Source organism: Brachyhypopomus gauderio, chromosome 3, assembly GCF_052324685.1.
Source record: "Brachyhypopomus gauderio isolate BG-103 chromosome 3, BGAUD_0.2, whole genome shotgun sequence".
In the NCBI taxonomy this organism is placed as follows: domain Eukaryota; kingdom Metazoa; phylum Chordata; class Actinopteri; order Gymnotiformes; family Hypopomidae; genus Brachyhypopomus; species Brachyhypopomus gauderio.
Window position 1 is genome coordinate 37,839,120 of NC_135213.1, and position 23,455 is coordinate 37,862,574.

General features: G+C 42.2%; 5 protein-coding genes across 9 annotated transcripts; 3 read left to right on the top strand and 2 right to left on the bottom strand.

Moving 5' to 3' along the window:
• The first annotated feature begins 1,866 nt into the window (after positions 1 to 1,866).
• Positions 1,867 to 7,584, top strand: lhx6b (LIM homeobox 6b). Its single transcript, XM_076998498.1, has 8 exons — positions 1,867 to 1,878; positions 2,194 to 2,340; positions 2,552 to 2,673; positions 3,314 to 3,541; positions 3,692 to 3,779; positions 4,414 to 4,509; positions 4,633 to 4,756; positions 7,553 to 7,584. The coding sequence occupies exons 1-8, from the start codon at positions 1,867 to 1,869 to the stop codon at positions 7,582 to 7,584; spliced, it is 849 nt and encodes a 282-aa protein (XP_076854613.1).
• Positions 7,308 to 12,753, top strand: krt1-c5 (keratin, type 1, gene c5). 4 transcript variants are annotated; one of them, XM_076998108.1, is made up of 10 exons: positions 7,310 to 7,580; positions 7,674 to 8,384; positions 8,618 to 9,063; positions 9,469 to 9,551; positions 10,014 to 10,170; positions 10,933 to 11,097; positions 11,256 to 11,381; positions 11,895 to 12,112; positions 12,196 to 12,221; positions 12,329 to 12,752. In XM_076998108.1, exons 3-10 carry the CDS (start codon positions 8,668 to 8,670, stop codon positions 12,442 to 12,444), a joined length of 1,287 nt encoding a protein of 428 aa, XP_076854223.1. In that variant the 5' UTR covers positions 7,310 to 7,580; positions 7,674 to 8,384; positions 8,618 to 8,667; the 3' UTR covers positions 12,445 to 12,752. The 4 variants fall into 4 exon arrangements, with proteins under 4 accessions (XP_076854224.1, XP_076854223.1, XP_076854222.1 ...); XM_076998109.1 differs by having other exon boundaries at positions 7,308 to 8,384; positions 12,332 to 12,753; XM_076998107.1 differs by having other exon boundaries at positions 7,310 to 8,384.
• A 3,466-nt stretch (positions 12,754 to 16,219) lies between these two features.
• Positions 16,220 to 19,504, top strand: zbtb26 (zinc finger and BTB domain containing 26). Of its 2 annotated transcripts, none has more exons than XM_076998105.1 (4): positions 16,220 to 16,604; positions 17,561 to 18,844; positions 19,082 to 19,163; positions 19,365 to 19,504. In XM_076998105.1, the coding sequence occupies exons 2-3, from the start codon at positions 17,610 to 17,612 to the stop codon at positions 19,149 to 19,151; spliced, it is 1,305 nt and encodes a 434-aa protein (XP_076854220.1). In that variant the 5' UTR covers positions 16,220 to 16,604; positions 17,561 to 17,609; the 3' UTR covers positions 19,152 to 19,163; positions 19,365 to 19,504. The 2 variants fall into 2 exon arrangements, with proteins under 2 accessions (XP_076854220.1, XP_076854219.1); XM_076998104.1 differs by having other exon boundaries at positions 16,222 to 16,604; positions 17,603 to 18,844.
• LOC143509419 (3-oxoacyl-[acyl-carrier-protein] reductase FabG) lies at positions 19,325 to 21,185 on the bottom strand. Its single transcript, XM_076998111.1, has 8 exons — positions 20,976 to 21,185; positions 20,691 to 20,861; positions 20,325 to 20,503; positions 20,100 to 20,193; positions 19,922 to 19,991; positions 19,793 to 19,829; positions 19,635 to 19,698; positions 19,325 to 19,551 (listed from the first exon to the last, which is right to left on the bottom strand). The coding sequence occupies exons 1-8, from the start codon at positions 20,997 to 20,999 to the stop codon at positions 19,393 to 19,395; spliced, it is 798 nt and encodes a 265-aa protein (XP_076854226.1). The 5' UTR covers positions 21,000 to 21,185; the 3' UTR covers positions 19,325 to 19,392.
• Positions 21,186 to 21,323: 138 nt separating this feature from the next.
• ppil3 (peptidylprolyl isomerase (cyclophilin)-like 3) lies at positions 21,324 to 23,440 on the bottom strand. Its single transcript, XM_076998112.1, has 6 exons — positions 23,279 to 23,440; positions 23,010 to 23,084; positions 22,814 to 22,907; positions 22,508 to 22,575; positions 22,239 to 22,357; positions 21,324 to 21,661 (listed from the first exon to the last, which is right to left on the bottom strand). The coding sequence occupies exons 1-6, from the start codon at positions 23,279 to 23,281 to the stop codon at positions 21,535 to 21,537; spliced, it is 486 nt and encodes a 161-aa protein (XP_076854227.1). The 5' UTR covers positions 23,282 to 23,440; the 3' UTR covers positions 21,324 to 21,534.
• Between the last annotated feature and the right edge of the window lie 15 nt (positions 23,441 to 23,455).

Below are 23,455 nucleotides of genomic sequence, written 5' to 3' on the forward strand. Positions count from 1 at the left end.
TATTACCCCCCCCCTCCCACACACACACACACACACAAACACCTAACACAGTATTCTTTTCAGAAAGAAAAAGACTCCTCGAATTAGATTATGTGGTAATGGTTAAACAAACTAAATGACTACATTAAATGTAGAGAGCAGTAAAACAGAAATACACACCAAAACAGAAAGAATGATGACGTGTAGTTGAAGCTGTGGTGTGTTGTTGAAACTATGGTGTGCTGTTGAAGCTGAAAATGAAATGTGCCATATTTGTCAATTGTGATTTGTCCTCCTCATTTACCCATCAGTGCAGTTAACACACACACACCCACACACACACACACACTAGTGATTACTAGGGAGCTGTGGTGCACACATGCCCAGTGGGCAGCCCTAGCCCGACACCCGGGGAGCAGTTGGGGTTAGGTGCCTTGCTCAAGGGCACCTCAGTCATGGCCTCAGGTCTGGGAATCAAACCCACGACCTTCTGGTCACATTCTCAGCTGAGGTGGCACACACACTCTTCTAGTGGCCCACATCACTGCAGGACAGCCATCTGACTGATACAAAAATATACAAGATACACACAAGTTACAAGATGCACTTAGCAGGCCATTTCCAATTTAGCAGACCTTATAAAACTATTAAAGTTCAATGATATATAAAATATACGGTTGACCGATATATATCGGTTGACCGATATATAAATATACGGTTGACAAACAAAAGAGGTATTGTACATAACCAGTTTTGATCAGAACATGCATTCAGTAAGTGTTCTAACTCTGTGCAATCATGCTTTCTCATTTGCATAAATGTGCTAAAACATTTACAATTTCCTTGATGTAATAATAAGCTGAGAAATCGGTTCTGTACAACAGATCAGTGATGTGAAGATTTTCACATGTGGTTTTAAAAATATTATCATTTGAGAATTAGGCCAAAGCAACTGAAAAAAATGTAAAATGAATGATTTTAATAAAATACATGACTGACCAGTCTGGGCAAATGAATGAATTATCGTGCATATTATGACTTAAATTATGAAGATAATTCTACATGTGTTGAAGAGTATAACTACTCATCTAAAAGCAACATAACCAGCTTTGATCAACAAGATATATGACGCACGTCACCACCTTGTGGGCTAATTGAGCATATTGCATTTATCCATTTGCATAGATGTGCTAAAACATTTGGAATTTATTAATTATCAACCAAAATGACCCCCCCCCCCCCCAACACACACACACACACACACACACACACACACACATCCCTGCAAGCTATGCTGCATTTTATTGTTGATATAGCAAATAGTAATGCTAATAAAAACAGAATTAAAGGGTTCCACGTCACCTTTTGCTGTGGCACCCCAGAATTTTGCACTACAACATTGGACCATATATATACATATATTGGACACACACACACACACACACACACACACACACACACACACACACACACACACACACACACACACAGACACACAGACACACACACACACACACACACACACACACACACACACACACACACAAACGAAAAAAGCAAATGATGGTTGAAAATCAGGTTATGCTGGATTTCTACTGCAATCTGTAATAGTTGTTAGACAAAATGTACGCTTCTTAGGATGGTATCGGTCCCTTTTGATTGACAGGTGTGATTAACACTCTCACCCCGTCCTTAAAAGGGCATTTTAAGTCATTACTAATTGCAGGGAGGCGCGAGTTTTTCACATCTCTGGTTTGGATGGTGTAAGATAATTATTTTTCAGGAGTTACAGGTTAAGCACAGGACCTCATCGATTACAATTCTGACATAATTAGAGCCTGTTGATTTAGTGCTAGGTCTTATTGTCAGGGGCTGTGACAGGGGAGGATGAAGGTGAAGGTGATCAGATGGCCCACAACGCTGTAGACTGAGGTGCACAGGTGCGAAATAGAAGGTTATGCAGTTACGCTTGGAAATGGTGAGTTTAAACTGGAAAATATATTTTCTCTTGTTATTTTAGAAACAGGTAAAATGTAGATAAAAGTTGATGTTTTATTATACCATTATCAGCATTACCACTGTGATTTTATTTATTTTTGAGACTGTTTAGAAATATATTCAAAAGTCTAAAATTTTACGAGGAAAGTTTTCACAAAAAATAAACATGAACAGAGTTAATGTTATATTAGTATTTGTTTTCTTTTTTTCGTGTAGGAAATATCAAGTGGACTGAGTCTAATGGAGCAGGATTTGAGAAATGAGCCCCATTCAAATCTATGTCCAGAATCACCTTCCCTCTCTGGCAAGGCGTATATCTGCGCACGCTGCACCCTTGAAATTACAGATAAATATTTATTAAAGGTGCTCTTGATAAAAGTGCAAAGATTTAAATGCAACCAATGAATTGTATTAAAATGTGACAATAAGATTTAATATTGTAATGATTAAATTGACTGTCATATTATTTTATGTTGTTTATATAGTATTTTTACAGTTCTGTTACACTGAATGTGGTATTTGTCCACATGTATTATTGTCATACTGGTTTTTGAAACAGTATTTTTCCCCTCAGGTGAATGACTTAACTTGGCATGTGAAGTGTCTGCAGTGCTCAGTGTGTAGTGTAGCTTTGCATCACCACTACAGTTGCTATATCAGGAACCAGGAGGTCTTCTGTGAACCGGATTATAAAAGGTTGGTTTGATTTAAGATATGATTTTGGTATAATAGGTGTTAGGTTTTAGCAAATAATGTTAACAGCATAAATCTAAATACTTATTAAATAATTGTAAGCTAAAGGTTATTCAGTGGAGCTACTCTTTAATTTTAGAGATCACTGAACTGCATTTAGTCATAAACTTACTTTGGATAATTAATGACATCAACAGCGATATATATATTATTTCTCATTAATAAATCAGAAAAAAATATTCCAAAAGATGAATAGCATAGCGTGCAGGGCAGCTTTCAAAACAGTGTAAATGCAAGCGCTTTAGGTGATATCAAAACCACATGGTATTTCAGCAAATGTTCTTTACAAAAGCGTTATATTTGAGTATTGTCTTATTCCTGCAATAGCACATGAATCACACTACATATAGGTCTAATGACAGTGACACATGAATGCCTCTTTTTAAAAATGTATGTACTTAAAAAAAATTAGAATTTGTTCAGAATTTTTTTCATAGAAAAAATGAAAATATTCAAATAAGAAATAATAGTTATAAGAAAATAATATGAATAAGTAAGTAATAATAAAAAAAAAACTTTGTAACAATAGCATTATGTCAGATAATATAATGACAACCTCACCAAGGTTTAATGTGTTTTTCAGCACCTTTGGCATAAAGTGTGCCTGGTGTGGTCATCACATCAGCACCTGTGACTGGGTACGGCGGGCTAAGGGCTACACCTACCACCTCGCCTGCTTCGTCTGCTTCTCCTGTAAGAGACAGCTCTCCACGGGAGAAGAGTTCGGCTTGGTGGACAGCCGGGTTCTGTGCCGCATGCACTACGGCGTCGTGCTGGAGACCGTATCTGCTCATCACGGTGAGTCCCAGCGGTAACACCGAGTCTGAAACTCGCCAATAATACATAAATAAACGCATTAAACTTTGATTATTCAGATTTCCCACATTGTTTTTCAGTACAGCAGGTTTGATGTACGTCAAGGGAAGATATGTTGTTAGTGTTTGTTTTGCTCTGCAGATAGAACCAATCTGGAGAGGGCTTTGCTCTCAGACTGCCTGTCAAAGCCTTTCAAAAGAGCACGAACAGCATTCACCCCAGACCAGCTGCAGGTACCCTACTAATATTACTGGTACCCTACCCTACTAATACTATTGGTACCCTACCCTACTAATATTACTGGTACCATACCCTACTAATATTATTGGTACCCTACCCTACTAATATTACTGGTACCCTACCCTACTAATATTATTGGTACCCTACCCTACTAATATTATTGGTACCATACCCTACTAATATTATTGGTACCATACCCTACTAATATTACTGGTACCCTACCCTACTAATATTAATTGGCACCCTACCCTACTAATATTATTGGTACCCTACCCTACTAATATTACTGGTACCATACCCTACTAATATTATTGGCACCCTACCCTACTAATATTACTGGTACCCTACCCTACTAATATTATTGGTACCCTACTAATATTACAGATATGATACTAAGATATCTGCTACTAATATTTCAGCTAACCATACAATATTACAGGTATGATATTCATTTTTCAGGTTCCCTACTAATATTACAAGCATGACACTGATATTTTGTGTCCCTTACCCTACTAATATTTCAGATGCCCTACTAACATCACAGCTGTCCCACTACTATCTAAAGGTATTCAGATTGATTTCAGACAGATTCTGAGATTGTTGCCTTTCCTGCAAAATGCTTCCCAGTTAATGCAGATGCAGTTCAGCCAGGATAACAACCCTGATGCACAGGCCCTGCAGAGACTGGCCGAGAGGACAGGGCTGAGCAGAAGGGTGATACAGGTGAAGAATCACCAGACTGCATTAACACGTCTGCATGCATTGTGCATGATCTACTGTAGGTCAAATCCTTCATTTTTAATAAAGTTGGCTCCAATAGTAATTAATCAGTTCCATATTTCATAGGTTTGGTTTCAGAACTGTCGAGCAAGACACAAGAAGAACCCTGTCTCTCCTGCACTGCTGGATGAGACTTATCTCTCGACATTCAGCAGATTCGAGGGAACACACATCCATCAGTACTACAGTGGTGAGTACCACAGTATGTCCATTAGTACTGTAGTGGTGAGTACCACAGTATGTCCATTAGTACTGTAGTGGTGAGTACCACAGTATGTCCATTAGTACTGCAGTGGTGAGTACCACAGTATGTCCATTAGTACTGTAGTGGTGAGTACCACAGTATGTCCATTAGTACTGCAGTGGTGAGTACCACAGTATGTCCATTAGTACTGTAGTGGTGAGTACCACAGTATGTCCATTAGTTCTGTAGTGGTGAGTACCACAGTATGTCCATTAGTACTACAGTGGTGAGTACCACAGTATGTCCATTAGTACTGTAGTGGTGAGTACCACAGTATGTCCATTAGTACTGCAGTGGTGAGTACCACAGTATGTCCATTAGTACTACAGTGGTGAGTACCACAGTATGTCCATTAGTACTGCAGTGGTGAGTACCACAGTATGTCCATTAGTACTGCAGTGGTGAGTACCACAGTATGTCCATTAGTACTGTAGTGGTGAGTACCACAGTATGTCCATTAGTACTACAGTGGTGAGTACCACAGTATGTCCATTAGTACTGCAGTGGTGTGTACCACAGTATGTCCATTAGTACTGTAGTGGTGAGTACCACAGTATGTCCATTAGTACTGCAGTGGTGAGTACCACAGTATGTCCATTAGTACTGTAGTGGTGAGTACCACAGTATGTCCATTAGTACTGTAGTGGTGAGTACCACAGTATGTCCATTAGTACTACAGTGGTGAGTACCACAGTATGTCCATTAGTACTGCAGTGGTGAGTACCACAGTATGTCCATTAGTACTACAGTGGTGAGTACCACAGTATGTCCATTAGTACTGCAGTGGTGAGTACCACAGTATGTCCATTAGTACTGTAGTGGTGAGTACCACAGTATGTCCATTAGTACTGCAGTGGTGAGTACCACAGTATGTCCATTAGTACTACAGTGGTGAGTACCACAGTATGTCCATTAGTACTGCAGTGGTGAGTACCACAGTATGTCCATTAGTACTGCAGTGGTGAGTACCACAGTATGTCCATTAGTACTACAGTGGTGAGTACCACAGTATGTCCATTAGTACTGCAGTGGTGAGTACCACAGTATGTCCATTAGTACTACAGTGGTGAGTACCACAGTATGTCCATCAGTACAGTGGTGAGTACCACAGTAGTTGAGTAATAATGTTGAACCCCCACTGTTACATTGCAGCTACAATTTATGCTACTCATTTCAAGAAAACCACAGAAAGATTTTTGAATGCTGAAACGCTACATTTGTTCTTTTCTCCTTTCACAGACCTGTCATTCTCTTGTACAGCATCCCAGAGTGTTTCCGTGACGACGGCACACACATTTGTTAATCCACAGTAACACAGGGTGTGTGCTGCTAAAGCTACAGTGCTATTTGACTACAACAGCCACAGTGCAATCTGACTACAACAGCCACAGTGCAATCTGACTACAGCTACAGTGCTAACTATAATTACATCTATTTAAATGCAATGTTGTAATTGTTAAAATTGTGTGTTTGTGTTGTGTTACATATATTGGATACACACACAGGATTTGCATTCATGTTCATTAATTTACAGAATATTGAATATTATATTTAGATGTTTTTACTAAACCTCCTTAGCCTGTCACAGACGATTCCCAAGGCATTGCAATATTTTCTGGTATGTAATGATCAGGCTGTAGGTTGAAGGTCCTCAGTTTAATCTTTGTGTGTTTAATAGACAGATCGCAATTAATAGATCGCCATTCATGAAATGGGTTAGATAATGATGTTCATTTATATGGTTCACTCAGTGAGCAATTTAATGGTGACCATAACAGGCACCAAACCCACCAGGCCTTATTGATCACTCTGTCCATTTCCTGAAAAATCCTCAAAGTGTTTCATTGATCAGTCCGCACTTAGACCTGCTGTGACATTGCGGCTTTGGAAAATGACAAAATGACCAGACGCTCCCGCTCATCTGGGGGTAATTTGTCTTCTGAAATATTCAGAGAAAGTGGTTTCTTTCCATATCAGCACTCTATCATAAATCAAATGACTCAAAATATCGCTGATGAAATAAAGCAGGCCAGTGACATTATGAGAAGTTAGTTCATTACACAAATCAATTTGAAATAAATATGATATGCATTATTATTACCTTAAATCTCACTGACTAGCAGTGCCCAAATATGTATTGCATATTCACAAACGTGGCAAATGTGCATTTTTACAGTCACAAACTGTTTTACATCATCACAAAATATACAAAATATGCTGTAATAATGAACCGTGAGACAGGCTTGTGTCTCGTCCAGACTGGGTATTCATACTAAACTTGTATTCATACTAAACGTGCATTGCCTCAAGTCTCTCTAGACTTTTGCAACACATTTCCACTGAAAGGTAAAGGGAAGTAAAACAGAATGACGTCCCTGAGGAATATTACTGCTCTGTGTCCTTCCACTTTCCGCCACACGATGGCGCTAACAGCCTGAACTGTAAAGCGCCGCTTTCATTGATTTACATCGAAGAGAAACAACGGTGCCACACTAAAGTTTCCCTCGGTACATTACAGCGATGAATTAACTCATCTTACTTCTTAGTAAGCATCGTAAAAGATATTTCCAGTCTCGTGTAAAATCGGATTTGGCGTTATGCAATCAGCATTTAAAGAATGGAGGTCAAAACCCAATCCGGTCTCCCGTCATTTATTGACACCGTTTCTCTTTATTGTGTGTGTGAATATACTCTCACCTGCGGTGGAATAACAGAGACGTGTAACACATCCTGTGACAATAGAGGACGGGATGGAGAATCGGCCCATGATGTGAGTGAGTCAGATAAACGGCTCCCGTGCCAGACTGGGCCAGTTTCTCAGGGGTTTAGCCTTTCTGCTCTTTCTTCCTGTCCATTGTTCCAGCTTCCTTCTACCCAGCTCTGGCGGTGAAGTCCTGCTCCAGTGTTGGGGCTTCTCTGGTTTCAGGTTCATGTACCTTCCCTGAGCGGTGTCGCAGTACATGGAGGTGGACACGTTTACCTGGTAGACCCAAGACGAAACTCCCAGAGTGTTAAACTGGTTATGCAAGACCGACAAAATGGGACCTGCATGTAATACTGCATACAAAACTGAGTAGACGTGTACCGTTTATAGTCAGTAGTGTGATTAGTTGCTGAGGAGCGAGTTTTCAGGTGCCAGAAATGTTTGCATGGATAATACACTTTGAAATGTTGAACTGTTTGACATGTAATGATCCTACAATCCTATAATAGAATATTAGGACTTTTCATTGACTTTTTTGACTAACTTTAATTTAATCTAGCTGATTTTCTGTTTGTTTGATTTTTTACTTGTTTCAGTGGTTTTGCGTGACTTACATCACTGAAAAGCTGTAGTGGTTGTTTGTACAAATGTTTTGAGGTCTATATTGCAGATATAAAGAAACTTGTTCTAACTGCAGCGTGTAAGCTTGTAATAACGTGGTTGGCTGGTCACTGATAGCCAATCAAATCCCAGCATGAGTCCCCGCACAAACACCCTGCCACACCTGAGGGCTCAGGTATATATAAGACACCAGCACTAAGAAGCTCTAAACCAAACACACACTGTTTCCATTGTTTGGAAATCATCAATGTAAGTATAAAAACTGTTTTTATACCAGTTTGTTTATTTTAGTTTTTGTTTGTTTACTTTTTTCATCCAGTTTCCTCCCATTTAAACACTAGATGCGCTGATAAATAGGTTAGACTTCTTTGGAGAAATAACTACCGCAATACTGACAAAATGAACTGTGTTCGCTAACTTCTAAAATAATCTTGTGTATGTGGTTTGTCCCCTAATCGTGTTGTATATATTTTTCTTTCTAGAGTCACCCGACATACTGTAGTACAGTCATCCTGTTTCCATCGTCTCCACCATGACCTCTAGCTTCTCCGTGCGCCCGACCTCTGCGGGCCGACAGCCCTCTTTCTCGAGCTTCTCCGTGCGCGACAGCGCGACCCGGGGCCGCTCCAAACCTCCGGTGTCCTTCTCGTCGTCCAGCACGCTCTCGCTCTCCCGTTCCGTGTCCGTTGGCAACGGCCTGAACATCCTGAACAGCCTCTCGATGAACGGCGTGTCGGCGGGCGCCAGCGAGAAGGAGACCATGCAAGGTCTGAACGACCGCCTGGCCAGTTACCTCAACAAGGTGCGCTCGCTGGAGAAGTCCAACGCTGACCTGGAAGTTAAGATCAAACAGTTAATGATGGAGAGAGCGCCTAAAGATCACGACATCGAGACCATGATGGCTCAGGCACATGCAATTGCAGAGGAGGTCTGTGCACGTTTCTTATTTAAAAGATAAGCTGTATATATATTTATATTTATAAGCCTTGTGCCTTGCACAGCTAATGAAGAACCTCTGTCCAAAATTAACTCAGTTTTTAATATGTCTGCGTATCTTGCACTGCAGTTACCTACCTGGAAATTTCAGTTTGGCAGAGGTGTCAATTCCAGGTTCAGAAAGTAAAAGTCCTCACCAGGATTTTGCTCAAGCTTGCTAGCTTTTCTAATTTTTTCAATCCCAGGTAAAATTAGTGGAATCAACACAATCCAGGAAGCCTGAGCAAAATCCTGGTGAGGACTTTTACTTTCTGAACCTGGAACTAACACCTCTGTATGTTTGTGGTTAGTCTCTACAAACCAAACAGACTGACCTTGTTATTTCTGTGCTCTTCAGGTGAGGAAGAAAACTCTGGAGAACGCTCGCATAATGCTGGAGATTGACAATGCAAAGTTGGCAGCAGATGACTTCAGGGTCAAGTGAGCGTCCGCCGAAGTCTCCAGGGGTCTCCAGGAGTCTCCAGGAGTCTCCAGGGCCCACAGGAGTCTCCAGGGGTCTCCAGGAGTCTCCAGGGGTCTCCAGGAGTCTCCAGGAGTCTCCAGGGCCCACAGGAGTCTCCAGGAGTCTCCAGGAGTCTCCAGGGGTCTCCAGGAGTCTCCAGGAGTCTCCAGGGCCCACAGGAGTCTCCAGGAGTCTCCAGGGGTCTCCAGGAGTCTCCAGGGGTCTCCAGGGGTCTCCAGGAGTCTCCAGGGCCCACAGCTATTCTTTGTTGTAATTGATGTGTAGTTATTTGAAGATAGCGTTGTATGTTCCGGTGTAATTACTGTTAGTTTTACAGAGTGCTTTTCCATGGTGTCGTTCATGAAAAGATCTGAAGGGTGGATTTTCCCAGAAAAGCCCCTGACGTGTATATGTATTATATCTGGACTCCATTTGTGTAGGTGGGAGGCAGAAGCTGCGTTGTGTCAGTCTGTGGAGCGGGACTGTGTTGCTCTACGCAGAGCTAAATCTGACCACGATCAGATCATCACAACCCTCAGAGGAGACCTGGACAGTTTGAAAGAGGAGCTATACTTCCTGAAGAAGAACCACAATGAGGTGACATCATTTAATAAAAGATGGTATCACCGCGTCATGTGATACCCTAAGCACTAGTCAGATGCAGCGTTAGATAACTGTGGAGCTACTCAGTTCAGTTTCATAGTGCAGTAACAGGTTATTGTTTTTCCAACATTCGGCCAATGAGTGTGTTATCAGCATGAAGCAGATATGTTGTATATATGTCTGCCTGATACGTAAGCAGTGACAGACATGGAGATGTTTATAGCTGTTATAAATGGGAACACCCAGTTCATCTTCTTTCCTGTGGACCGCTAGAATGATGTACATACACACACGCACACACACACACACACATTACGTGAGACAAAAGTTTAAACCTGAAGGGTGGGTGTGTTTCTACAGTCAGGCTCGGTATCCCACAGAGTACACGTTTCAACCAGGTCACGCGTTCACATCAGCACATGACGGCCCTGTGTAGCGTGCAGGGTGGCCGTATGACAGGATGTTTGCTCGTATATCTGTGACGGACAGCCATACATTTCACTGTATTGCAAACTTACAGATTGTAAAAGTCTTATAAACCACAGTGACACTGCTGTGAAGTCCTGTATCCTGTGTGCGTTGTGTCGGGTACACTGCGTTAGTAAACATAAGCGTCAGGTCACGTGTCACGGCACAAAATGGAAAATAAACAGTAAAACAGAACACCCTGTTCTATGGCACAGCAGATGTTGGTCTCAGGAGCTGCAGGTGCAGCGTGCCGTAAGCGTTGCTGGATGAACCCTGTGCTCTGTGCAGGAGGTGAACGCACTGAAGGCACGTTTGGCCAACGAGCAGGTGAGCGTGGAGGTGGACGCAGCTCAGGGCCCAGACCTGGGAGCCATCATGGCAGAGCTGAGGACCCAGTATGAGGGCATTGCACGCAAGAACAAAGAGGATGCGGAGATATGGTACTTGAAAAAGGTCAGTAGGAATGACCTTTGGCCTTTCCACCTCATGGGCTCTACAAGGTCGCTGATTGAACTTTGTGTGTGTGTGTGTGTGTGTGTGTGTGTGTGTGTGTGTGTGTGTGTGTGTGTGTGTGTGTGTGTGTGTGTGTGTGTGTGTGTGTGCGCGGTCAGCTGGAAACAGTGCAGTCGGAGGTGAAGGAGAGTAACGAAGCCCTGCGCTGTGCTCAGAGTGAGCTGTGCGAAAGACGCCGTTTCCTGCAGGGCCTGGAGGTGGAGCTAGACAGCCTCCGCAAGCAGGTAACCCTCACGACCTTTGACCTTGACTGAAGAAAGGCCAGCCATGCATGCACATAGCAAAAAGTGAGAAGTCCAAAAAAAGAGTTGAATACGAGAGGTTTCCCAGGGTGATACATCACTCCACCCTGACAGCTGGTTTGGCAACTCAGGAAGCAGCAGGTACCTGCATCTGCTGTTCGCACTGTTGTACATACATACTGAAATTAGGCACATTTGTCTCAGCATAGCATAAACCATGAATGAATGAATGAATTACAGATGATTGCTACAGAAGCATATGAACCAGTCATCTGGGACAGTCCTTTTTATTTCCGTCATCTGAACAACACAGTCAGGGCTTTTATTCTGGAAACGTGCCAGTGAGCTTGAGCCTTTGTTTTCTAGATATCGGCTAATGTACATAATTACTTCCTTGTGAAGGAAGTATTTAAACACCTGTTCAAAACATCGCCACTGTGTTTGTCTGGTGAGCCTCCAACGTCTGGTGCCGTCACTCCCCGCGGCTCTCTGCAGGTGTCTGTCCTGGAGGTCAACCTGAGCGAGACGAACCATAAGTACACCATGGAGATGGAGCACATGCAGGGGACGCTGACGCAGCTGGAGGACGAGCTGTCCCAGCTCCGCCTGGACATGCAGCGCACCAAGACAGACTATGAACAGCTGCTGCGTGTCAAGCAGAACCTGGAGCTAGAGATCGCCACCTACAGGAGACTGCTGGAAGGGGAGGACTTGTACGTAGGTCTGGCCAAATGTAGATCACTGCTGAAATGTCCCTGACATTGAATTTAACTTCATTTTCATTTTTGTGTTTTAGGGTAAAAGAAATAGCAACACTTAAAAGTGAGTTTTCCATCCCGGGCACCTCAGTTGTCCCTGCATTACCTTGTGCTTGGTCTGTGTGGACATTTTGGCATGTAGTGACGTAGCCTTCTGTGTTGTTTTTGAAGAAGAACCCGAGGTAAGGACACGGAAGATCGTGAAGGTGGTCACCCAGACTATGGTCAATGGCAAAGTGGTGGACGAGAGCAGTGAGGTGGAACAGATCGAGGAACGCAAGAAGTGAGACGGACACCTTCTTGGTTCCTGCTCCGTCTGCGATAGTAAACCTTCTCCTGGTTCAGCTCCACGACCACCCGCCACTTCCAGACGGGAATAAAATGCACAAACACCGGACTTATTAAACACTCTGCCCACGCTGGTTCTGAAACTGATTTCAGAAACTTTAGGCTCAGTAAAGGTGTAAACGGGAGAGTTTGCACATGATCGAGCTTAAGTTAAAAGCGTACTAGTGGACACAGAGGTCACTCAGAAGAGGTCACTCAGAAGAGGTCACTCATTTGCTGCTGTCTGAACGCAAAGAAAATAAACAAGAATGTTTGAGATGGGTGTGTCTTTTGTCTCATTTTCAATGTGAATTACTGTCCTTTTTTTTTTTTTTGGTCATTGATACACAGAAAATATTTCCCTCAAGACCTATGGTATCTGTATCAGTGACGGTAATGTCAGTGTTTACAGTTTTCTTTTTGCATTGTTTTGTTTTTTATTTTTCTTTACAGGTTCAAACCGTCACGGAGTGTAACCCTAGTGCGGGTCATTTAAGTGTTGCAGAAAAGCAAGAACAGTTCTCAGGATTAAACAATCTCCCCCATCATGTGATGTTAGATTTCACTGTTGTCCAAAACAGGGACAGAAACCAGTAGAGTGACACGCCCCAATGCAGTGGAGGCAGAAACCCAGCACGGATGTTGCAGGCCCAGCCGCTCTGTGAGAACAGAAGCAGAATATCACCCCTGTCACTAAAGCTGGTCTCAGATGGCAGGCTCCTTTGTGATGACTTGTGAACAAAACTCTTTCTCCTCCCCCTCCCTATGCCAAAAAGTGTCAAACAAGCTTATTTTATTAAGTGGCCACAATAGTGGTTTTACTGAACAGTGGACTCATGACACCAGCTCCAGTCCTTCGTTGGTAATGCAGGGTGGCATAAAGGTCAAAAGTTGGTGACCCGACATTCCAGTGTGTTTCTGGGTCACCTTATTATGTGATATGAGCATGTATCACATTGCAGTAGTGTTTGCAGTGTTGGAGATCAGCCCTTTGTATCCTGTGTGAAGTACTTCATGCTCTCCATGGCCTAATGTCACTCCCTCGGAGGCTGAATATCAAACCAGCTCAGCGCTTCACAACAGCGTGTACCGAGAGGCCAGTCTCATGATTACCATTATTGTTGGAATACGACATTTCCCCAAGATTTCCACTCACATTTGGTCTTTTTTTGTTTGCTGTTTTAGGTCTACATACAAAGATTAACAACATTCTCCTTAAAGCAAAGCAAATGTGTAATCATGAGGGGGAAATACATATTTTACTTTTTTAAGATATAAAGGACACATTTTTATATTTTAGTTTAAAAAACACTCCAAGGAAATATGAAAACTACTCATGTGTATAAAAACTGCTAATTATTACACAAACTAATCTTAATATTAATAGTTATTTATTTATTAATACTGTTGTCCAGCTCCAAGCACTGAAAAATGTTAAACCAGAGCGATTAACTCTGTGTGTGTGTGTGTGTGTGTGTGTGTGTGTGTGTGTGTGTGATTACTGTCCTCTGAGGCAACCACACACCACAGCTGTTTAATTAACACAGCAGGAATATATTGTTGATATGCACACAGTTGAACAGTCCTCCCCTGAATGATCTGATCCCACTGGTGTTTCTGCTTGAGGTAATGAATGAGTAATGTAAACATTTCTGTTCATATTAGTCTTCATGAAATAAACAGTACAGTGCAGTTTTGGGTTCCAGAGCTAGAGGGACATACGATGCTCAGAGTCGCTCCTAGCTGCTCAATAACCACTGAAGGATGGAGGTGCACGTGGACTACCACATTCTTTACTTTTACCTCTCAAAATCTCACAGCCTTAAAGGACATTGTCCACACTCGTAGTCCAAGCAGGGTCCTCAAAACTCCCCCGGCAGAGGGACTGGTTCACCAGACGGCCTTTTGACAGGCACTATCACGGCATTCAATCCAGTTTCTACCTGAAGGCCATCAGGATCTTCATGACAGTTTCTACCTGAAGGCCATCAGGATCTTCATGACAGTTTCTACCTGAAGGCCATCAGGATCTTCATGACAGTTTCTACCTGAAGGCCATCAGGATCTTCATGACCAGTCCCCACCCATCCTCTCACACTCTCACTCCTGTCTCACTCATCCACTCATGTCTCAGTCTTTCACTCCTGTCTCACTCTTCCACTCCAGTCTCACTCTCTCCCTCCTGTCTCACCCTTCTCCTACTGTCTCACTCTCATTGTTAACCTCACTGACACTCGTCCCTTTAGTTCCTCTCATTATTATAATATTATAAAGGCAGTACAACCATGGTACTGTTGCTAAGGGCTTCTATTTGAGTCTTATCCTCAATATATTAGCCTGTGCAGTATATTATCCTCTTTGTTATGTGCTCTATATACTTTATGTTAATAGTCCACTGGCATTCTTCATAAAACCACCTACTACCACTCCATCTCCCCATCTCTTATCACTACCCTGTGCTTACTGTCCCTAAACACAGCATACAGCTGCCATTTGTACAGATTCTGTCCTATTTATTGATTTTACACAGACAGCAGTGTCTAAGCTATTATCTGTATTTGTAATTACAGGGTGCACAACTGTAGGTCTCCTGAACCTCACACAAAGCTCAGCTCTAAGGAACTCGCACACATACACATAACCGACCAGTAACACAGGCCTTAGCAATGTGATGACGCAGGCTTTTTCATTTAAAAAAATCAATGGATTTAACGATTGAAGTTTGAATTTACAGTTTTTCTCAGTTGCTTTTCTCAGATCAGTTAAAATTCTCAAAACTACTTATACAATATCCGCATCATCTAGACAGACTGCTAATGTTTTGGCACATTCATGTAAATGTATGTATAATTGTCTGCTGTTTTTTACATAATTGCTTATGCTATGTTAATCAAAATATATTTTTACTAGAAAATTAAAAATTAAATAAACATTTAGACATTGGTTCATTGCATGTGTCATTACATTCAAAGATGTGTAACAAGTTGTGATAATCTGTCATGGGTATTTTAAACATTTCTATTTGAAGTTGTTAGTAAATTGTTCTCAGGTGAATCTTTAACTTATGAAGAGGAATGTGTGTCTGCAGTCTTTCACCCGCCGGGTCTGTCTTTCTGTTGTAATGACATCAACAAATTACAGTACAATATATGAATGAAGTTCAATTCATATAGCGCCTTTCAAGAAACCCAAGATCGCTTTACAATAACACACACAAATGTATATGCAGTCACACGCCAGTGAGAACCAGCCACACACAGCAGGACGTTCAACCAGAAACCTCAGGCCCCTGGAGACGATGAGGGGGTAAGAGAAGACAACACCCAGGACGGAACAGCATCCGCCCCAGAGGAAACCAGCACGGTGAGACCATGGAAACTCCACAATGATCTGGTCTTGAACTCAAGACCATAGTGCTGCAACTTTGTGTATTTTTAGTATGACACTTTTTTTGTTTGTTTGTTAATCTAGAGCTCCCCGGATTCTTTTGTTTTTATAAGATATGTTTCTAAATGTGCTAGAAAATGTCATTCATCATTATTAATATTATTATACATTTTAAACAAAACAAACTTGGACATATTTAAAGGGGTAAAACGGTCCGTGTCTACAAATAAAACAAATGTGTTTTATGGCAGGGCCACACGTGAGTGTGTTATGGTCAATTCAGTTCCCCAGTTCTCCCAAAACCGCGCATGCGCGACATCACGCATTAGTTATCGCCTTTACTCGACGTGTACACGTTATTATTTGGGTTTGGGTTTTGTTTCTCTAGCTAAATTTAACTTTGCGTGCTTGTGACTGTGCTGTAAAGCTCAGGTGTTTTAGCAGAGGATTAAATGTACAAAAATTTGTTGCATATTTAGATGTTTACGCTACTTTTTCAGCCTCTGTCTCTTTTAGTTAACTTGCTTGCTAGCCAGATTTAGTGCGTCGGATCTAATATTTTTATTTATTTAAATATTTTTTTAACTATTAAGTTGCTTCTAAACTTCGCGCATGCGCGGTTTTGGGGGAACAGGGGGGACTGAATTGACGGTAACACCGGCGTCTTCCGCCTTCACTTCCGGGAGGATGAGGAGAGACGGTGGCCGCTGCTCCTCACAGCCCAAACGCGACGGTCAGTCCGCCTAAACTTCCCGCTCCCCGCGGCGCGGTGACATGTTTGTTTGCTTGTTTACTTTTCGTGTCCTCTTTTATGGGTTAACCGTAACGCAGCCGTTATTCACACAGATAGCTCGTATGCTGGTCAGCGCGCCAACGTTTCACCCGCCGGACGTAGTTAAGACATTTATTAGATAACTTCACTTTATACACATACATATACAAATATACATTTATTAGATAACATCACTTTATATACATATATATATACAGTATGTGTTGAATATATACATATATATACATATATGTATATGCATGCATATATATGTATATATATATATATATATATATATATATATATATATATATATACAGTATGTGTTGAATGGCAGATGTTTTAAATGTTTTAATTGTATTATTTGTATATTTCTGCTCTGTTGTGAAGTAGGCCGTGCTGTAAACATCCGGTGTGATGAGGCTGGTCTTGTTTTGGGTCTTTGTCTCACGTTGGTGGTCACGGCATGTTTTGACCTGCAAGTGGGTGATAAACTAATGACACAGAAAAGAGAGAGAGAGAGAGAGAAAGAGAGAGAGAGAAAGAGGGAGGAGGAAACCTCCAGAGGTTCATGATTATATCTTCTTAAGACACTCTGCATCAGATCTGTGCTGTGAAGACCAGTTCTAGTCTAAAGTGAAGCCCACTTGCAGGGCCACACACATTTACAGAGGAAGTGGCCTGTAGGATGAACTACGTGTTTTTGTTTACCTTGTTTATGTTTACCGTGTTTTTGTTTACCTAAATCCTGGGGTGTAACACTTTGAGAACCCATTATTTTGAAAAGCTCTGATGAGAACCACAATGTTTTTCCTTGGAAGTATATGACGGTAGTGATATTACTGTGGATATTTATAATGTTGTGTTGTTCTTAGAAAATCAGTTCAACAAGTGACGTAATATTTTTTTTTTTACAGAAAATCTTAATTTCACTTGATAATTAGCATGCTCTTTCTCAGGTGAACCATGGCACAAGAGGGCGTTATTCTACAGTTTAGTTTTGCTACATTCGGGGACTCGATGCTACGGAAGATGGACGCTCTTCGAAGGGACAGACGCTTCTGTGATGTCATTGTCCACATCAATGACCTAGAGATCCCCGGCCACAAGGTCATATTTGCAGCCGGATCGCCGTTCCTCAGAGACCAGTTTTTCCTTCAGGACTCCCAGGAAGTGGAGATATCCACGCTGCAGGACGCAGAGATCGGCCGGCGGCTGCTTCTCTCCTGCTACACGGGTACACTGGAGTTCCCAGAGCTGGAACTGGTGCATTATCTGACAGTGGCCAGTTTCCTCCAGATGGGCCATATTGTGGAGCAGTGCACGCAGGCGTTGAATAAGTTTATTAAGCCTCAGAAAGTCGAGGATGCCCATCACACACAGCCACCTTCCAGTATTAACACGCAGCGGCGAGAATCTCCGATTATTGAGACCGTCTATGATGACGAAGAAGAGGGCGAGAATGGCCTTGAAGAAGACAACAATGATGATGACGATGACGACGTGATCATTGAACCCAGGACTCCGCCCAATTTTAGAAACTCTCAGAGGAAAGGCCTGGGAGAGGACAGCCCCATCAACATCATTAAGGTGGAGTCTGTCGACGGCAGAATGCAGGAGATCTCCGAAGGCTTCCACGGATGCTCCTCCCGTTCTCCTGCGCTGCACTCCCCAGAGCCGCAGCACTCGCTCATCAACTCCACCGTGGAGACGCGGCCCGGCGAGACGGCGCCCGGCTCCGCGCTCGAGTACCCGCTCCCCTCGCCCGGCCCCAGCGGCTCGGGCAAGGAGAACCTGTGGAACTTCTCGCGGGCAGGCGACAAGGGCATGCAGTGGTGCCACCAGTGCCCCAAGTGCGCTCGCGTCTTCCGCCAGCTGGAGAACTACGCCAACCACCTGAAGATGCACAAGCTGTTCATGTGTCTGCTGTGCGGGAAGACGTTCACGCAGAAGGGCAACCTGCACCGGCACATGCGCGTGCACGCCGGCATCAAGCCCTTCCAGTGCAAGATCTGCGGCAAGACCTTCACGCAGAAGTGCTCTCTGCTGGACCACCTGAACCTGCACAGCGGGGACAAGCCACACCGCTGCAACTACTGCGACATGGTGTTCGCGCACAAGCCCGTGCTCCGCAAACACCTGAAGCAGGTTCACGGGAAGAACAGCTTTGACAACGCCAACGAAGGCTGCATGCTCGAAGGGTTTTAAAACTCTCACCACTCTGCCCACACTAAAGTTTTGTAAAGACTGAAAAAGCATCTTGTACATAGAGCCCAAACACACAGCTTTGTTTTCAAAGCAGTGCTTGAAATGCACCATTTATGTTAACTACAGTTTTCTGTATTGTTGTCTGGCTTATAACTTGTACTGTATTCAAATGCTGCTGTGTTATAGTAATTTTAAATAATTGGTTTTAATAATATGTGGTGGACTGGCAGCCTGCCCGTGGTGTACCTGCCTTCGCCCGATGATGCTGGGATTGTCTCCAGCCCCCGTGAACCCTACTAGCAGGACTAAGCGGTAAAGATGATGGATGGATGGTTAATAATAACTGTTTATTTACCCTAAAAAGGGTAAATTTACCCTGTTTATTTACCCTTTTTACTTGGATGGCATCAAATTATGTATGAAACCTTCAACCTTTTAAAAGATAAAACAAAATAAAAAAAATATCATCTTGATATTTTCTAAGTGCATTCTATTTATTTCATTCTCATCTAGCGAAGACGACCAGATTTCTGGGTCTCGTCTACCGCGGGCACATAGCGTGGCGGCCCCCGTCTACCGGGAGATTCACCCCTGTGATGTATGTTGCAGCGTCTGACGCCAGGAAGGCGATTGCATGAGCAACTTCCTCCACTTCACCCGGTCTGCCGAGGGCATGAGTGAACTTGCACTTCTCAAGGAACTGGAGAAAAGACGGAAAGATGAAATTAGTTTAACATCCCCAGAATAATAAGAGCCATTGTACAGATCTTAATTGGGTGTTACCTGTTTATACTGTTCCTCATCTAAACCTGCACGCTTGTGAACCTCTGTAATAATGACACCTGGGCTGTAAGAAATGTCACAACAGTAATGGTTAAAAGCTAGAACTTTTGTATATAACAACAAAATAACAAAAACAAAACAAATAAAAGTAAACGTACCAAACAGAGTTGGCCCGAACTTGCTTTGGTGCGAGCTCTGTATAATGCATTGGATAAAATTAAAAACACCATTAATAACTTCACAGAGCACAACGATCTTATGGGTTTAATTTAAAAAGGGCCTCTCACCAAGTGCTATACAGCGTGTAAACTGGTCTATGGCTGACTTGGACATACAGTAAGCAAGCACGCCAGGAAACTACAGTAAACAAGAGCAAAGGTCAGAACAACTGCATGATTACCAAATGATATCCAAAAGATTAAGATACCTAGTGCACATGGGCGGTTGGTATAAGTTTCTACTCACTGATCTCTGGCCATTTACACTGGACACATTTACGATAGAGCCCTTTGTCTTAATCAGGTGTGGCACACACAGGTGAGTCAAGTGATACACTGATCTGAAACCCACAATTAAGTAAAATATTTATACGAAAAGTGCCTAATATTGGGGTAACAAAATGGTTAAACAGATTTGCTAATACAACAGGCATTGCAGACACTATTTTGACAGGCAAATGCTAATTCTTACCTCACGTTGACGTTCATAACCTTATCGTACTGGGTCAAGTCTGCTGTCTCTATGGAGCCCATGGCGAGGACCCCGGCACTGTTGACGAGGACATCCAGCCGTCCAAAGTGAGCGACTGTCTCCTCAACTGTCCTCTTTACTGTGTTCTCATCCGTCAAATCACCTGGCACCAGGAGAGGCTGTAAAAACACACATACATCCGCTCATTCACACTGCTTCATTTTAACTATGTCTTAACTCACCTTTGGACTTGCCTAAAGTTACATCCACAGTAACACAACATACATGTCAAGTTTCCACAACATAAGTGCAATATTAGTGTGGAGTCAGAACTGTCAGTATTGGTCCCTCGTCTGTGTGACCCACCGTGCAGGTTCCCTGCTCCTCACACTCTCTGGCCACTCTGGTGAGATTCTCCACATCCCGGCCGTTCAGTGCCAGCCGGGCACCCAGTTTGGCGAACAGCACCGCGGTACCAGCTCCGATCCCAGAACTTGCTCCAGTGATCAAGGCCACCTTCTCCTTCAGGGAGTGGACCTACACACCGCCACGCACGGAGAGACCAAAGATGTGGCCAGCGAAACACACCCAAACATCTACATATTCATGTGTCAGTGACACTAGTGTTGATTTGTATGTAAATACACTTACTTTAAATGCGTCCGATGATGCCATCTCAAATATTAATGTTTTATTTTATCATTTAACGACCAGACCAAGTTTCACATGCTGGATTACACAGACACGACAGTCTGCAACGTGACCTAAAACATCGGCGGAAACGATCTCCGAGATATAAAAGTATTTGTTTGGCGATTTATATTAAATATTCAACGATTTGGAAATCACGAATGAACTATTCATATCGCAGTGCATATTTACATTTATGCACAGATTTCCCCAGTTTTTTAATATAAATAGCAGTTATTTTTACTACAAATGTCAAAATAAAAGTACCCCAACGTTGAAAATATGTCATGAAATAAAGAAATCATTGTGAGTTTATATAAAAATCAATTTAATTCTAATTCAGTCTCTGACCATTAATTATTTTTTGTTAGGAATTTTAAACAGAAAAAAGAATCAATTTAACATAATATCAATAAAAAAATGGTACAAAATGTTCTGTATGAATGTTATAACGTATACAGTCATACAAGCTTATTACAATGAGGCATGTATAAATCATCTCACATAAAGTTGAAGACCATTAACCTGCAAATGGATTTGCATGAATAGTAACATCTTTAATGTGGACATCATTTAAAGGGCGAAAGTTTTTATCATCAATGGGGAGTTTCTCCAGTTCATCCAGAGTTTCCAAGCCATCTATTATCCTAAACACACAAAACAGTGTTGCTTAGATGGTTTTTTTTTTTTGTTAAAAATAGCACATTTTGTGGTATACTAACAAGATGACAATAAATACTGAGCAGGTAAAATAACTGCTTCTGTCACTGAAAATGTAAATCAGGCTTAACTGTGAATCAATTGTGAATGCGTCATATTTGTCAATTGTGATTTTTTTTCACCGCAATCGAAATTTATCCTCCACTTTTTACCCATCTGTGCAGTTAGAACACACACACACAAACTAGTGATTACTAGGGGGCTGTGGTACGTGTACACGTACACGTACCCGTACACATACACACACGTGATTACTAGGGGGCTGTGGCGTGCCCAGAGTGGTGGGCAGCCCTAGCCGGGGAGCAGTCATGGCCTTAAACCTGAGAATCGAACCCATGACCCTCCGGTCACAAGACCAGTTCCCTACCACCAGACCATGACTAAATTTAAAAGTGAAAATTTTTACTGCAGTTCTTTCAGCTAAGAAGTCTCTGAAACTACTAAACAAACAGCTGTGTGTAAAACACAAAAGTTCAGTAAATAAAGGTCACAAAGGACACATACTTTCCAAACACAGTGTACTTCATATCCAGATGGGGCTGTTTGGCATAGGTGAAGTAAAACTGAGACGCGTTGGTGTTTGGTCCATTGTTTGCCATGGCAACCACACCTCTGACATTATGCTGCACAAAAATCCAGTCAGTAAATTAAGTTACACACACACACACACACACATTATATATATATATATATAATTTTTTTTACACATATACATATATACAGTATATACGCACACGTATATATGAATGGAGAATTTTTTTTAATAATCTTACCTTTAGATGCTCGCTAAATTCATCTTCAAATTTCCTCCCCCAAATACTCGTCCCTCCTTTCCCTGTGCCTGGGGTACAACGGAGAAATGGAGGACAGAATACATGAAATCACTAGAGGCCACATTACTAAATGATGGGATTTGACACATAGAAGTTTGAATTGTTAAACTAGTCACTGTATAAAATGGGTAATACAAATATTCTAAAAAGACTGAGATACATTATTCCCATGTTAGTACATAAAATAAAACTTCAAAACACAAAGTTCAATGATAATTTGAACTTGAACAATGATTTTTTTTTTACCTGTTGGGTCCCCTGTCTGGACCATAAACCCTTTTATGTTTCGATGAAAAATGCAGCCATTGTAAAACCCACTTGCACACAAAGCAAGAAAGTTCTGTAAAAGGAGAAAATCTTTAGTGCGTAGACGAATCAGTGCGCACCCCCACACGACCCAGTGACAGGCTGCATGGGGAGTAAATACATAAGCGTGTTTCACCTCACAGGATTTGGGGGCCCGCTCACAGAACAGCTCGATCTTAACATCTCCGATGTCTGTGTGCAGCGTGACAGCCTGGAAACACAAACGATCATAATTCATCACATTTCAGCAGTTAGTCGCCAAAAAGCCTCGCCAGTAATAAAACAGCACCTAGCTAAACAGAACATATTTAGATTTAGCTATAAATCCAAAAGATTTTATATGCTACAATTTGACGTCTTTATCTGCAATTCAAACTATGCTGAACGCTGCAAAACTGTTCTTACCATTTTAAGATGATCAAAATAACACGAGTTGAGCTGTTTAACCTCACTGTTGAATATACCGGCGTGAGTGCTTCATAAAAACAGTTCGGGTGGAAATGGGACCGGTGACGGATGGTTCCGGTTCTTCTTCGTGATTGCTTAAGGACGACAAAACCTCACTAGCGCCCCTCAGTGCTG